The sequence below is a fragment of the Coregonus lavaretus genome (assembly GCF_964263955.1).
Source record: "Coregonus lavaretus genome assembly, contig: HAP1_SCAFFOLD_2321, whole genome shotgun sequence".
Classification (NCBI taxonomy): domain Eukaryota; kingdom Metazoa; phylum Chordata; class Actinopteri; order Salmoniformes; family Salmonidae; genus Coregonus; species Coregonus lavaretus.
This window is the reverse complement of record NW_028166240.1, coordinates 31,062-48,989: the sequence shown is the minus strand read 5'-3', so window position 1 is coordinate 48,989 and position 17,928 is coordinate 31,062. Positions and strand designations below refer to the sequence as shown.

The window sequence follows — 17,928 nt, the reverse complement described above, 5'->3', positions numbered from 1 at the left end:
TCTCAAACCCCAAACCCTGGCCTGGTCTGCTTCATATGCATTCCCAGAATACATTTTCTACATCAGCAGTTTTCACAAAGTGCTTATATAGAAACCCAGTCTAAAACCCCAAAGAGCAAGCAATGCAGATGCAGAAGCACGGTGGCTAGGAAAAACTCCCTAGAAAGGCAGGAACCTAGGAAGAAACCTAGAGAGGAACCAGGCTCTGAGGGGTGGCCAGTCCTCTTCTGGCTGTGCTGGTGGGAGATTATAAGAGGATATGGCCAATAAGGCCAGATCATTCTTCAAGATGTTCAAATGTTAATAGATGACCAACAGGGTCAAATAATAATCACTGTGGTTATAGAGGGTGCAACACGTCAGCATCTCAGGAGTAAATGTCAGTTGGCTTTTCATAGCCGAGCATTCAGAGGTCGAGACAGCAGGTGTTGTAGAGAGAGAGAAGGAGAGGGAGAGAGAGAGAGGGAGGGGGTCGAAACAGCAGGTTCGGGACAAGGTCGCACGTCCGGTGAACAGGTCAGGGTTCCATATCCACAGGCAGACCAGTAGAAACTGGATCAGCAGCATGACAAGGTATCACGTCCGGTGGAGCATGTATCGATACTGATAGGATCGAAAGAATGGGAGCGTTGCTCTCGGATCAGTTTTCTCCATTCAAATCTTTCCTTAACATTATAATTAGTTCACAATACTGATGACAGATCAGCTCCTAGAGAGATATTACCACCTACGGCTGCAAATATTGAGGCGGCTTATTCTAAATCACAGATTTGGCACATCATTGTTCACATGTTAGGCTACACATCATGAAATATATTGAGACAGATTACAGACAGTAGTCTACAAGTAGCAAAATAGAACTCTATTAATTGAACATGGAATATATTTCAATATGATTGAAATAGGCCTATAGCCTACTGTTTATATTTTAAAGCAGTCATCTCAGTTTTCATTTGAAACAAATTTTTATACGTCACTTGTTTGAATCAATTGCAAAGACATTGGCAACTTTGTATTTGTAGTCAACTTTGTTCTGAATTTATCGGCGGTCACAAAGAGACGGATAAACCATGTGATTCTATGTTTACTGGAGATCTTCTGTGTATAAATTCATGCGGAAGGGCAAAAAAGCATCTATGATGTTCCTAGGAAGATTCTAACGATGAACTTAGCCTTAAGATGCTTTTGGGAAACCAGTCCTGGATAAGAACATCTGCTAAATGACTAAAATATAAAATGTAAATGTTTTATATACAGATCTCATATTACTGTATTGAATGTTGTACATGTGTACAGTTCTTTATTACAAATGTAGTTATTTGTTACATTTATTACTGTGTAAAACCTAGCAATACTTCTGATTTCTCTGAGAGTGAGGCAGATATATAGCATTTTACAAAAGAAACACATTATTTGTCTCTGAAATGAAACCATCAAGTGATGGATTTTAAACAAATACATGTCTGTCATCGAACAACCCCATGCCATGATTAGATATTGAAAAAACACACCAATCTCTTGAATAATGTCTTTAAACAATAAAAGCTAATTTACCAACATTTCTGAAAATGTATATATAGCGTTTTGGAATGAAACTCTTGTTTCCCCATCTGAGCTCAGAGTAGATGAGAGATGTAATGTTTGTCTCTGTTGTGTTGAAGTCCAATCAAGCAGGAGAGACCAGCCTCCCCTGTACCCAGCTGTGTGTCCATGAAGAGTGACCGGTCTATGGAACCTCCTATATCCTTTAGAGAGCGAGCCTTTTCTACTGAACAAAGGTAAGAAGAACTCATGGGTCATGGTCAGTGGGTTAAACAACACTGTCTCTAGTCATTTCTCCTCTCCCATTTTACCATTTATTTTTGTTGTTTTCATAATCCATAGGCTAATCCTTTTTTCCATTTTCATAGTCCTAAAACAATATTAAACAAACACTACATTCCCTCCCTGTGTGTGTGTGTGTGTGTGTGTGTGTGTGTGTGTGTGTGTGTGTGTGTGTGTGTGTGTGTGTGTGTGTGTGTGTGCACTCCCTGGATGAGGAGATGTAATCTGATGTTTTGTCCCCAGAAACCAACAGGAGAGATCAGAGTCAGAGATTCTCAGTGGTCAGTCTTCCCAGAGTCATCAAACAGACCTGGCCTCCATATTCAGTGTATGTGGTCCTGTTATGTACATTTGTTTTTGTTTACCTCAAGTAAAGTTGATCTGTCAATCATTCATTCTTGTGTTAATGAGAAAGCATTTAGTCTCTTGCTTAACTTATTTACTTGATTTATTTCAGTTGCTTGAAGAGAATATTATGACATTTGTGAAGAACGAGCTGAAGATGTTCAAGAGGATTCTTAGTCCAGAACTCCCAGAAGGCTTTGAGAGTCAGAAGCAGGATAAGGAAGTGGTGGATGCTGAAGATGAGAAGCAGGAGAGCAGTGCCAGAGAGGGGGCTCTGAAGATCACACTGCACGTCCTGAGAAAAATGAACCAGAAGGAGCTTGCTGACACACTGGAGAAAAGTAAGAGCTGTCTGCCTCATGTTGAATGCTGTTTTAGAACATTTTAAAAGCTGTAGCTAAAGTACAGCTAAAGTAGCTGTGTAACTCAGTGATATTGTAGCAGCCTTAACACAACACCTAGTGACCTCATCAAACTTTATAACAGTCCTAGAATACTGTAGGCATTAAAACAGACGTAATATTAATATCCTCTGTGTTATTTCTTCATTCAGATGAGCTTGCTGTGATTTGCCAACGTGAACTCAAATCTAATCTAAAGAAGAAGTTTCAATGTGTATTTGAGGGGATCGCTAAACAAGGAAACCCAACACTTCTCAATAAGATCTACACAGAGCTCTACATCACAGAGGGTGGAACAGGAGAGGTCAATAATGAACATGAGCTGAGACAGATTGAGACAACAACCAGGAAACAAGCAAGACCAGAGACTGCAGTCAAATGTAACGACATCTTCAAACCCTTAACTGGACAAGACAAACTTATCAGAACTGTGCTGACAAAGGGAGTCGCTGGCATTGGAAAAACAGTCTCTGTGCAGAAGTTCATTCTGGACTGGGCTGAAGGAAAAGCAAATCAGGATGTCCAATTTGTATTTTCATTCCCTTTTCGGGAGCTGAATTTGATGAACGGGGATAAACACACTTTGATTGAACTTCTCAATCACTTCTCAATCGAAACCAAAGAATCAAGAATCTCCAACTACGACAAGTACAAAGTTCTGTTCATCTTTGATGGTCTGGATGAGTGCCGACTGCCCCTAGACTTCCAGAAGAACAAGATCTGTTGTGACGTCACAAAGTCAACCTCAGTGGATGTTCTGCTGACAAATCTCATCAAGGGAAATCTGCTTCCCTCTGCTCTCATCTGGATAACTACCCGACCTGCAGCAGCCAATCAGATCCCTTCAGTGTGTGTTAACCAGGTGACAGAGGTACGAGGGTTCAATGACCCACAGAAGGAGGAGTACTTCAGGAAGAGATTCAGTGATGAGGACCTGGCCAGCAGAATCATCTCACACATAAAGACATCAAGGAGCCTCCACATCATGTGCCACATTCCAGTCTTCTGTTGGATTTCTGCAATGGTCCTTGAACACATGCTGAAGCATAAGAGAGAAGAGATGCCCAAGACTCTGACTGAGATGTTCATACACCTTGTGGTGTTTCATACCAAACAGAAGAATGAAAAGTATCTTGGGAAAGAAGAGACAGGTCCACACTGGAATAAAGAGAGCATTCTGTCACTGGGAAAACTGGCTTTTCAACAGCTTGTGAATGGCAATCTGATTTTCTATGAAGAAGATCTGAAAGAGGCTGGCATTGATGTCAATGAAGCCTCAGTGTACTCAGGATTGTGCACACAAATCTTTAAAGAGGAATGTGGGCTGTACCAGCACAAGGTGTACTGCTTCGTGCATCTGAGCATTCAGGAGTTTCTGGCTGCTGTATATGTGTTCCTCTCATTCATCAACAACAATGAGAATCTAATGGCCGAACCGCAAGTTACTGAATTTACTGTCTACAAGAGTGCTGTGGATAAAGCCTTACAAAGTGAGACAGGAAACCTGGACCTTTTCCTCCGCTTCCTTCTGGGCCTCTCACTGGAGTCCAATCAGAAGTACTTACGAGGTCTACTGACAAAGACAAGAAGCAGCTCACAGAGCCATGAAGAAACAGTCAAGTACATCAGGGAGAAGATCAGGGAGAATCCCTCTCCAGAGAGGTGCATCAATATGTTCCACTGTCTGAATGAACTGAATGACCATTCTCTAGTGGAGGAGATCCAAAGCTACCTGAGCTCAGGAAGTCTCTTAAAAGTCCAACTGTCACCTGCACAGTGGTCAGCTCTGGTCTTTGTATTGCTGACTTCAGAAAAGGAGCTGGATGTGTTTGACCTGAATAAATACTCCAGATCAGAGGATGGTCTTCTGAGGCTGCTGCCAGTGGTCAAAGCCTCCAGAGCTGCTCTGTGAGTACATAAAATGACATTTAAGTACTAATCATCAGGAAGAAATATTCAGTTTAGAGAAATATATGTATTATTGAAAAACATATTGAATCAATGCATTGATGTTCACATTAGTATAACAATATGACCATACAATTCTAGGAGATGGAAGATGAATCTATATGTTGTTTAAGAGAATAAACCAAATGCATCTGCCATTGTCCTTCTACACTACTGGTGTTAAATTAACAGTGTGTTTGTGAAATCATGATGATCTCTCTGTCAGGCTGTCAGAATGTGGAGTCACAGAGAAAAGCTGTGCTTCTCTGGTCTCAGCTCTGAAGTCAAACCCCTCACACCTGAGAGAGCTGGACCTGAGCTACAATCACCCAGGAGACTCAGGAGTCAAACTGCTCTCTGCTGGACTGGAGGATCCACACTGCAGACTGGAGACTCTGAGGTCAGTATTCCTGTATCACTAAATGACCACACACACACTGGACACACTCTGGACACACACACACACACACACTGGACACACACACACACACACACACAAACACACTGGACACACACACACACACACACACACACACACACACACACACACACAAACACACACACACACACACACTGGACACACCCCCACTGGACACACACACTGGACACACACACACACATACTGGGCACACACACACAAAAACACAATGGACACACACACACTGGACACACACACACACACACACACACACACACACACACACACACACATACTGGACACACACACACACGCTGGACACCGCCCCACTGGACACACACACTGGACACACACACACACACTGGACACCCCCCCACTGGACACACACACTGGACACACACACACACACTCGCACACACAATGATTAATTTAGAAACATGTTATCTATTGTTAATAATGATACATTCATTCATTTATGTACAGTACCAGTCAAAAGTTTGGACACACCTACTCAGTCAATGGCTTTTCTTAATTTTTACTATTTTCTACATTGTAAAATAATAGTGAAGACATTAAAACTATGAAATAACACATATGGAATCATGTAGTAACCAAAAAAGTGTTAAACAAATAAAATACATTTGTTATTTGAAATTCTTCAAATAGCCACCCTGTGCCTTGATGACAGCTTTGCACACTCTTGGCATTCTCTCAACCAGCTTCACCTGGAAGGCTTTTCCAACAGTCTTGAAGGAGTTCCCACATATGCTGAGCACTTGTTGGCTGCTTTTCCTTCACTCTGCGGTCCGACTCATCCCAAACCATCTCAATTGGGTTGAGGTCGGGTGATTGTGGAGGCCAGGTCATCTGATGCAGCACTCCATCACTCTCCTTCTTGGTCAAATAGCCCTTACACAGCCTGGAGGTGTGTTGGGTCATTGTCCTGTTGAAAAACAAATGATAGTCCCACTAAGCGCAAACCAGATGGGATGGCGTGACGCTGCAGAATGCTGTGGTAGCCATGCTGGTTAAGTGTGGTTAAATTCTAAATAAATCACAGACAGTGTCACCAGCAAAGCACCCCCACACCATAACACCTCCTCCTCCATGCTTTACGGTGGGAACTACACATGCCGAGATCATCCGTTCACCCACACCGCTTCTCACAAAGACACGGCGGTTGGAACCAAAAATCTCCAATTTTGACTCCAGACCAAAGGACAAATGTCCACCGGTGTATTGTCCATTGCTCGTGTTTCTTGGCTCAAGCAGGTCTCTTCTTCTTATTGGGGTCCTTTAGTAGTGGTTTCTTTGCAGCAATTCGACCATGAAGGCCTGATTCACACAGTTCCCTCTGAACAGTTGATGTTGAGATGTGTCTGTGACTTGAACTCTGTGAAGCATTTATTTGGGCTGCAATTTCTGAGGCTGGTAACTCTAATGAACTTATCCTCTGCAGCAGAATAAACTTTCAAAGTTCTTGAAATGTTCCGTATTGACTGACCTTCATGTCTTAAAGTAATGATGGACTGTCGTTTCTCTTTGCTTATTTGATGTCAGTTGTCAGTGTGCAGCGGTAGGACGGAGTCAGGCGCAGGACACAGAACTGAGTAAATAACGAACTTTACTCTGAAAAACAACAAATCTAATTTCCACGCAGGGAAACATAACAGCTCACAGCAGTATACAACACCAAACAAAGAACAATCACGCACAAAACCATGAGGGAAGCAGAGGGTTAAATAGGGAAATAATCATAACGTGATGGGAACCATGAGGGAAGCAGAGGGTTAAATAGGGAAATAATCATAACGTGATGGGAACCATGAGGGAAGCAGAGGGTTAAATAGGGAAATAATCATAACGTGATGGTGTGTACAATCAAGACAAAACCAATAGAAAAAGAAACGTAGATCGAAAAGCCGGTGACGACGACCGCCGAGGAGAGGCACCAACTTCGGTGGAAATCGTGACATTTGAGTTGTTCTTGCTATAATATGGACTTGGTCTTTTACCAAATAGGGCTATCTTCTGTATACCCCCCTACCTTGTCACAACACAACTGATTGGCTCAAACGCATTACGAAGGAAAGAAATTCCACAAATTAACTTTTAAGAAGGCACACCTGTTAATTGAAATGCATTCCAGGTGACTACCTCATGAAGCTGGTTGAGAGAATGCCAAGAGTGTGCAAAGCTGTCATCAAGGCAAAGGGCGGCTATTTGAAGAATCTCAAATATAAAATATATTTGGATTAATTTAACACCTTTTTGATTACTACATGATTCCATATGTGTTATTTCATAGTTTTGATGTCTTCACTATTATTCTACAATGTAAAAAATAGTTAAAAAAAAAAAAAAAAAAAACTTGAATGAGTAGGTGTGTTCAAACTTTTGACTGGTACTGTATATATACATATATGAATAGATATGGCAGGTTTCAGGACTCTGATGTATCTGAAAATGTTTAAAAAATATATTTTCACCACCAAAGAATATCAGTGTGGTTTTAATATGATTTGACTCTTTGCAGGCTGTCAGGCTGTCTAGTCACAGAGGAAGGCTGTGCTTCTCTAGTCTCAGCTCTGAAGTCAAACCCCTCACACCTGAGAGAGCTGGATCTGAGTAACAATGACCTGAAGGATTCAGGAGTGAAGCTGCTCTCTGCTGGACTGGGGAATCCCCACTGTAAACTGGAGACTCTGAGGTCAGTATTCCTGTAGTTGGTCAACAAGTGATAACTGTTCACCAGATCCACATGTGTTTACCAGGCACACATAGTCCAAACCATATGTGTTTGGACAGTGAAGCTTACAGTTTTACATTTGGTGCTATGCTCCAGAAATTTGGATTTGAGATAAAATGTTTCATATTAGTTGACAGTACAGAATGTCACCTTTTATGTGATGTTAATGGTGAGAGGTTAGCATATTTTGTTGTAGCCTCTGTAACTCTCTCACTAATTATTATTAATAATTAATTCATGATTTTTCTTAATCATGTCATCATCAGGATTAATTTAGTAGTGTTTAGAAACATGTTATCTACTCACTTAGACAGAAGATTACTCCAGTCATCATCCACCATTCAGTTACTGTTGGGCAAAACATAACCCAAAACACAACCAAAACAAACTGCAAATGCAACCAACGAGTTTGAGACCAAATACTCAACTTTTGACTACTTTAATACACTATAAGTGAAATGGACAGAATACTTATGACTTCTTCAAATGGGGGGACTAGATACATAAAGTGCTTTCATTTCTAAACGGTGAAACAGATATGTATGAAAATACCCTCAAATAAAAGGTGACATTATATACTGTCACCTCATATGAAACATTTGATCTCAAATCCAAAATGCTGGAGTATAGAGCCACATTTAAAATGTTAGCTTCACTGTCAAAATAGATATGGTGTGGACTGTATACTCAATACAATCTAAATCTGATACCTCACTGTCTGTCTTTTGACTGATACTGCTTTTTAAACTGCTCTGGTCAGTCTACTCAAATATTTGTACTATACATGTTTCTCTCTACAAGCAATATTATGGTAATTTCTAATAATGATACATTAATTTATGAATAGATATGTCAGGTTTCAGGATGCTGATATATCTGAATATGTTGAAAAAAATATACTGCCACTATTTTCACCACCAAAGAATAGCAGTGTGGTTTTAATATGATTTGACTCTTTGCAGGCTGTCAGGCTGTCTAGTCACAGAGGAAGGCTGTGCTTCTCTGGTCTCAGCTCTGAAGTCAAACCCCTCACACCTGAGAGAGCTGGATCTGAGTAACAATGTAACAATGTCCACACACACACACTGGACAAACACACACACAGACACACACTGGACAAACACACACACTGGACACACACACACTAGTCACACACACACACAAACACATACACACACAAACACACACACACACACACACACACACACACACTGGACACACACACACACTGGACACACACACTGGAGACACACAAACACACACACACACACACACACACTGGACACACACACACACTGGACACACACACACACTGGACACACACACACACACAAACACACACAAACACACACACACACACACACTGGACAAACAGACTGGACACACACACACACTGGACACACACACTGGACACACACACACACTGGACACACACACACACACACACATATACACTGGACACACACACACACTTGACACACACACACACGCGCACACACACACACACACACACACACACACTGGACACACACAAACATACACAAACACACACACTGGACACACACACACTGGACATACACACACACTCACACTGGACACACACACATACACTAGACACACACACACACACACACACACACACACACACTGAACACAGACACACACTGGACACACACACACTGGAAACACACACACACACACACACACTGGACAAACACACACACTGGACACACACACACTGGACACACTCACACAAACGCACACACACACACACACACACACACACACACACAGTGGACACACACACACACACACTGGACACACACACACACACACACACACTGGACACACACACACACACACACACTGGACACACACTGGACACACACTAGACACACACACACACTGGACATACACACACACACACACTGGACACACACACACACACACTGTACACACACACACACTGAACACACTGGACACACACACACACACTGGATACACACACACACTGGACACACACACACAAACACACTTGATACACACACACACACACTGGACAAACACACACACACACACACACACACACACACTGGACACTTTTCCATGTGTTGGATTTTGATGAAAGGAAATCCCATATAGCCTACTGGACAGGACTTTGCTATGGCATCTTCTGTTTGGGTGTCTCAGGTCAGGTCTGAGCCATGATCAGAATGTGTCTCTGTGTCTATTTCCAGCCCTGCCATTTCTACCTGTCCTGATCTAGTGTTTCACCCCTGACCTCCTCACACCGTCTCACTGTCCATGTCTGCTTTTAGCTCCCACCTCTACTTCACTGTGTTATAATGGACCTTATGCTTGTTATGTCACCTCTGTAACCAGTTATCAAACATACTGACCTTTCTGACCCTATCCCATGGCCCTACTTTCTACAACTGAACATTTAAATTCCTCTATGAGTTTTGTTTCGTGTCCATTTACTTATGTATGTATTTGTTGTATATTGGGGTTGTGCTGCAGAGCATCATGGGGGTTTGTATGTGTTGAGATGATCACATTCCAGATAAATGGTTGAACTGATTCCTGTCTCCTGTCTCATCATTATTGAATTGTTATACAGACGTGGTTATGAAACCAACGAGACATAACAAAAGATTGGTGATGAGTAAGTCTGAATCTACAGGAACTATTCTGTCTGGAAGAAGTGAGTTTGTACAACTGTTTAAAACTGTTATTTTCTGTGGTCCAGTCTAGGCTAATGTTAGCACAGTGTATTGCTAGCAGAGGCAAGTGCATAGTCGAGCTAGCTAAGAAAGAGAGTTAACCAGTGGTGTAAAGTACTTAAGTAAAAATACTTTAAAGTACTACTTAAGTAGTTTTTTGGGGGTATCTGTACTTGACTTTACTATTCATATTTTTGACTACTTTTACTTTTACTTCACTACATTCCTAAAGAAAATAATGTACTTTTTACTCCATACATTTTCCCTGACACCCAAAAGTACTCGTTACATTTTGAATGCTTAGCAGGACATAAAATGGTCCAATTCACACACTTATCAAGAGAACATCCCTACTGCCTCTGATCTGGCAGACTCACTAAACACAAATGCTTAGTTTGTAAATTGTCTGAATGTTGGAGTGTGCCTCTGGCTGAACGTACATTTTAAAAACAAGAATATTGTCTGGTTTGCTTTATGTAAGGAATTTGAAATGATTTATACTTGTACTTTTACTTTTGGACTCGAGATGGAAATCAGAGCGGGAAAACAACGTGATTAAAAGGGAGGAATATACAGTGATTAAAGGAAAGGACATTTATTCAACTGTGAAGACAAACCTTTTAATTAAATCTGCTAAAGGAGCGAACTTAGGAGGAAACGTCAGTGAGTGAAGTGAATGAAGATCACGTGACTGAGGAAAATATTGCTGTGGTTGAGGACAATATTGAAGTGAGTGACAATCAGGAGCTTATTGAGAAACAAATAATTATTGGAATTGTTGGAAACATTGGACAGTTTGATGATAGTATTGATCAGTGGAGCTCATATACAGAACGGTTTGAATATTTTGTTATTGTAAATGACATGGATGAGGACAACATTGTGCCTACATGTTTTAGTGTAATGGGGCCAAAGACATTTAATTTACTAGGCAGCCTGCTACAGCCAGACAGAACAGGTAATAAGACGTATGGGGATATTGTGGAGATACTTAAAGGACATTTTTCACCAGAACCACTAGTTAATGCTGAAAGGATCAGGTTCCACAGGAGACATCAGGAAGAGGGAGAATCAGTAACAATGTTTGCTGCTGCATTAAAGAAACTACCAGAACACTGTGAGTTTAATGCTGTTGTAAATGACATCATTAGAGACAGACTAGTATGTGGGCTACGGAGTGAAGCTACACAAAAGAGACTGTTGACTGAAAGTCATCTGACCTTGATAAAGGTCATTAAAATCAGTGTGTCCATGGAACTAGCTGCTAAAGAGGCTCACCAGTTGAGTTCATCTGGAACTTAGTGGGTTCATCTAACAATCCTAATCATCAACTGATACATTTTAATCTCATACACAGGGTAAACCTTCCACCTAGAAAACATAATTTAATAGAAATCACAACCGCTCCTCTTTGTGATCTATGTAATCAAGGTGCCTTGGGCTCCTTTAATTATATGTACTGGGAGTGACCAGGGGACATGTTTTAGAAAGAGGTATCCTCATACCTTGTTCCCCCTAACTGTTATTACTGAATGATAATTCAACACTGTCATTACAGCAAAGACGTATAATGTTGTCAGGTTGGACAGCAGCTAAAAATATGTTGGAACTAAGATGGCAACCACCACACCTCATTGGATCATCACTTTTATAGATATAATTTTTTTTAGAACTATCCACTGCTAGGATCCATGGGGCCAAACAACAATTGCAGCTGAAACCATAAAATAACTCCTGTAGTTGGTTTTATCCAACAGATTGACCGTTAATTATCATTTTTGTGCAAATGTGTACCTTGATTTAGTATATAATTTAATGGAGATCAAGTTGGGTGTGTTGGGGTGGTCCCAGGAGGGGTTGGAGGGTGGGTTGGGGTGGTCCCAGGAGGGGTTGGAGGGTGGGTTGGGGTAGTCCCAGGAGGGGTTGGAGGGTGGGTTGGGGTGGTCCCAGGAGGGGTTGGAGGGTGGGTTGGGGTGGTCCCAGGAGGGGTTGGAGGGTGGGTTGGGGTGGTCCCAGGAGGGGTTGGAGGGAGGGCAGATGCAGCTGAGGTGGGTGATTGTATATGTGGTGTATTATAATTGTATTTATCTGCAATAACTAGTTTCCATAATATACTGATATATATTTTAACAGTATTGTGTTTCTAGCTGTATAACCATTCCTGCTGCTATTTGTTCTGATGTATGTTTTAACAGTATTGTGTCTCTAGTTGTATAAACATTACTGCTGCTATTTGTTCTTGTCTGTGTTCCTTCCAAATAAATAAAAAGTTGATCACAGAGTTTCAATTGAAAATCAATGACCGGGAAATCAAGTCACATGCTTCCACTGTGGCAAGGTGGGACATCAAGTATCAACATGTTGGTGTAAGGACATGGATTGTCCAGTCTGTGGTAAAAAGGGCCACATCGAACAAGCCTCCAGAAACAAAAAGAGAACAGAGAAATCAGGCTTCTACATGCTGGTGTAAGGACAAGATCAGACTGAAACAAGAAACAGACATTCCAACGAAAGACAAATAGACATGTTCACACTGTTGAGTAAGAGAACACTGAGGTGAGTGACTCATCAGACCAGGAAGTCACACTGAAAATCCTGACTTTTTCCTGGCGGGCCGAACGGCTACTATGTCTCCCCCTTGCTAGAGGGACAGCCGGTGGGTATGGAGATTGACACAGGGCCAGCTGTATCTCTTGTGTCAGAAAAAAGACACTGAAACACCTTCCACTTCAACCAGCGCACCTCGTGTTAAAGACTTACACAGGTGAATCTGTCGCTGTGAGAGGCATCACTGATGTCACAGTTCAGGTAAACAGACAAACTGAAAAGCTGCCACTCTATGTTGTGAAAGGAGACTATGCATCACTACTGGGATGTTCATAGATGGAGAAAATCACACTGGACTGGCCATCAGTGCATACAATGACACATGGAGACACAGACCTACCTGCCATCTTAAAGAAACATGGAGAAGTCTTTAATGGACAGCTGGGTAGTATGAACGACATTACAGGGAAGCTTAGCATTAAGCCAGACAGCAAACCAAAGTTTCTGAAAGCACGACCCATACATTATGCTATCAGACCATAAGTCAAGGCTGACTTGGAGGATTTAGTCAAGAACAAAGTACTGGAGCCGGTCAGCATGAGTGAATGCATGAGCAACACCCATCTACCAGTCCTTAACACTAGAACCGCCTGTTCTTTCAGCATATAAGAACCCGTGTCGTGTATTAGGATTATGCCTTTGTTAAATGTTTTTATGATCTTAGTTCAAATGTAGCCGTTTGGAGGGTGACGCCCCAGGGGATAGGTGATTGGACGAAAAAGGGAGCAACCCATTTATTGCCATTGTTTATAAGTAGGTGTTACGGTCCGGCACTGTTGGTCCTGTCCTCGCTTGTTTTCCTTTTCCCTTTTTCCCTTTGTGTGTTGTCTGTGTCTGTCTCCCCCTGCTGTGCAGCCCAGTCAGAGGATCTAGGTCATGGGGCGTGGCCATTCTCTCTCATGCTCAGTTACATCCAGCTGCAGCTCATTGTCACCAATCAACCAGCAGTTATCTACCCGGGCTGGACACCTCTCCAGCGCCAGTTCGTTCCTACACCACCTGTGATCCCGTCTGTTCCTGCTGCCTGCCTGCCTGCCACTCCCACGCCGCAACCTGCTCATCTGTTGTCTGATATCCTCGTCATCCAGCTCTCAGTGCTACTGGCTCTCCACCCCACTCAGCTCCTACCCCGGTCTGAAGCTGCTCCACCCTGAACTGTTTCTCTCTGCCAAAACACGCTGAATAAACAACATCTTAATTCACCCTCTTTGTCCGTGTGTCCGTCTCTGCGCCTGAGTCCCCCACCCAGCCTAACAGAATGAACTGGCCAAACATGGACTCAGCAGAGATGCCACATGAAACAACGGGTGATGGCGTACAACGCGCCCTCCATTCACAGGGAATGTTATTGGGACAACACGACCAACTCATCCGGTCTCTATTGGATAACAACCAGCGGTTGTTGGATCAAGTATCTCATCTCACCTCTCAGGTAGCTAACCTGGTAACACTCACTACTCTTCCTCCCTCTGCTTCTCCTCCGCCTGTTCCTCCTACAGTGGCTCCAGGCTCGGCTTCCGCTCCTGCCCTTCGGGAACCCCCTACAACCTCACCCGCACCTTTCACCGGGGACCTGAACAAATGCCGTGGTTTCCTGCTTCAGTGCCGCTTGGTGTTCCAACAGAAGCCCCTGTCTTTCTCCACGGAATCCTCAAAGGTACATTACGCTCTGGGGTTACTGAGGGGCAAAGCTTTGATTTGGGCAGAAGCGGCTTGTTCTACTCAGCAGATTGCCAGCCTGTCGTTTGACGATTTTTCCTCTCAATTGGAAATTGTGTTTGATCACCCGGACCATGCCGGGACCGCCACAAAGAGACTGTTGAAGCTACGACAGGGCACGGGTAGCGTGGCTGAATACGCCATTGATTTTTGGACCTTGGCAGCCGATTCCAAGTGGAATGACGAAGCTCTTCAGGGAGCGTTTGTTAACGGTTTGAGTGACACGATTAAGGATGAACTAGCTGTTCGTGATGAGCCTGCTAACCTTCATTTTCTCGTTTCCCTTGCTACACGAATAGACAACAGGCTACGGGAGAGGAGACAGGAGAGGGGCGGTCGGGTCCGCACCGCAGGCGGGGCCCCCTCGCTTTCTGCAACCCGAGCAACACCACCACTCGGACACCGCCCACACACCTCAGCGGATCCCTCCACGGAACTAGACGAGCCCATGCAGCTGGGCCGTGCTCGTCTGTCCCCTGCCGAAAAGGAACGGCGCATGCGGGCTGGTGAGTGCATGTACTGTGGGGACCGCACTCATTTCCTGGTTAACTGTCCGGTTCGCCCAAAAGACCAAGCTCGCAAGTAAAGGTGGGCGTACTTGCGAGTGCTACACCTGACTCAATGCCCACAGCACCCCGTCTAGTTATCCCAGCTACAGTCCAGTTCAGGAATCTGTCTCTCCCATTAGCTGCTCTCATTGACTCTGGTGCTGAGGATAGTTTCCTTGACGTTAACCTGGTCACTCAGGCTGAGATCCCTGTTAAGCCCCTGCCTAAGCCTATAACAGTAACCGCTATAGACGGCCATCAGTTTGCCAACATCACTCACCAAACTGTCCCCGTTTCTCTCATGCTGTCCGGCAATCACAAAGAAACCATCCAGTTTAAAGTAGTCTCCTCCTCGGCCTCCCCTCTTATCCTCGGTTTCCCTTGGCTTAGCCTTCACAACCCCCATATTGACTGGCAAAACCACAAAATACACAGTTGGAGCACTCACTGCCATTCTGCTTGCCTTGGGTCGGCTATTCCGCCCTCTGTAGGTTCCCCTGCTTCCCCTGTCAAACCCCCAGACCTCTCTTCAGTCCCTGAAGAGTACCTGGACCTGGCCGAGGTATTCAGTAAGTCCAAAGCACTTTCACTACCACCTCATAGGCCATACGATTGCGCTATTGAGTTACTGCCTGGAGCCCCTTTGCCGTCCAGTCGGCTTTTCAATCTGTCCCGTCCTGAGAGAGAAGCTATGGAAACCTACATAGGCGACTCCCTAGCCTCTGGCATCATTCGTCCCTCATCTTCCGCTGTTGGTGCTGGGTTCTTTTTTGTAGAGAAGAAGGACAAAACATTACGCCCCTGCATTGACTACAGAGGACTAAATAACATCACAGTCAGAAATACGTACCCCCTGCCTCTCATCAACTCAGCATTTGAACCCCTTCATGGTGCCACCGTGTTTACCAAACTCGACCTGCGTAACGCTTACCACCTCGTTAGGATCAGGCAGGGAGACGAATGGAAAACTGGGTTCAATACCCCTCTCGGACACTTTGAATACCTAGTCATGCCATTCGGTCTCACTAACGCCCCAGCAGTGTTTCAGGCCATGGTTAACGATGTGTTGAGGGATTTTCTACACCGTTTTGTGTTTGTCTATTTGGATGACATTCTAATATTCTCTAAGTCACAGGATGAACACGTCTCCCACGTCCGTCTGGTTCTCCAACGCCTCATGGAAAATAAACTGTATGTGAAAGCAGAAAAATGTGAGTTCCACCGGCAGTCCGTCCCCTTTTTGGGCTTTATTATCGAGCGGGGACAAGTGTCACCAGACCCTGACAAGATCAGAGCGGTTGCGGAGTGGCCCACACCCACGTCTCGGAAGCAGCTACAACGCTTCCTGGGCTTCGCCAACTTCTACCGCCGCTTCATCAGGGGTTTCAGCCGAGTGGTTGCCCCCCTGACCAAGCTCACCTCCCCAAAGGTGCCATTCCTGTGGACGCCTGAGGCCGAGTCAGCCGTGAGTACATTGAAGGAACTGTTCTCCACCTCACCTGTTCTTATTCATCCAGACACTAGTTTGCAGTTCATTGTGGAAGTGGACGCCTCTGATTCGGGGGTGGGGGCTGTCCTGTCACAACGTTCCCCCACGGACCAGAAGCTCCATCCTGTGGCCTTTTTCTCCAGGAGATTGACCCCTGCTGAGAAGAACTACGACGTGGGTAACCGGGAGTTGCTTGCTGTCAAGTTGGCGTTGGAGGAGTGGAGGCACTGGCTAGACGGAGCAGAGCAACCCTTCATAGTCTGGACAGACCACAAGAACCTGGCTTACATCCAGTCATCCAAGAGGCTAAACTCCCGTCAGGCCAGATGGGCTCTGTTCTTCAGCAGGTTCAAGTTTATTTTAACATATCGTCCTGGCACACGTAATGTCAAGCCTGATGCTCTCTCTCGCCAGTTTACAGACAATGAAGACTCCAGCAATCCTGAACCTGTTCTGCCCGCTTCCTGTTTGGTGGCGGCTGTTCACTGGGAAATCGAGTCCCTCGTCCGATCGGCACAAGAGTCGGAACCTGGACCGGCCGATGGCCCCCCCGACCTTCTCTATGTTCCCGCAGCCGTGCGGCCGCAAGTGCTCAACTGGATCCACACCTCGCGCTTCTCCTGCCACCCTGGTATGAACCGTACACTGTCGCTACTGAAGAGGCACTTTTGGTGGCCATCCGTCGAGACTGACGTCCGGAAATACGTGGCGGCCTGTTCCATCTGTGCCCAAAATAAGGCTTCCCACCGGGCTCCTTCGGGCCTGCTGCGGCCTCTCCCAGTCCCGAGTCGTCCTTGGTCTCACGTGGCCTTGGACTTCGTCACTGGACTTCCTATGTCTGAGGGTAATGACACCATACTCACCATCGTGGACAGATTCTCTAAATCTGCCCATTTTGTTGCATTACCAAAATTACCGTCTGCCAGTGAGACAGCCGACCTCTTTGTCCTACATGTATTCCGTCCCCATGGAATACCTGTGGACATAGTGTCCGATAGGGTCCCACAGTTCATTTCTCGGGTATGGAGTTTTGTTCTGCTCTGGGTGCCTCTGTCAGTCTCTCATCAGGTTTCCATCCCCAGTCCAATGGCCAGACTGAGAGGACCAATCAGGACCTGGAGGCTGCTCTACGCTGTGTGACATCCCAGAACCCGTCCA

General features: G+C 44.5%; 1 protein-coding gene across 1 annotated transcript; it reads left to right on the top strand.

Moving 5' to 3' along the window:
• Positions 1-2,326: 2,326 nt before the first annotated feature.
• Positions 2,327-17,401, top strand: LOC311114939 (NLR family CARD domain-containing protein 3-like; the record flags this gene model as incomplete). The annotated part of the gene is made up of 6 exons (XM_084190161.1): positions 2,327-2,510; positions 2,723-4,478; positions 7,472-7,626; positions 14,514-15,239; positions 15,773-15,850; positions 17,345-17,401. Coding segments are annotated over 6 exons (2,956 nt in total), but the record flags the coding sequence as incomplete, so codon positions are not given.
• Positions 17,402-17,928: the final 527 nt, after the last annotated feature.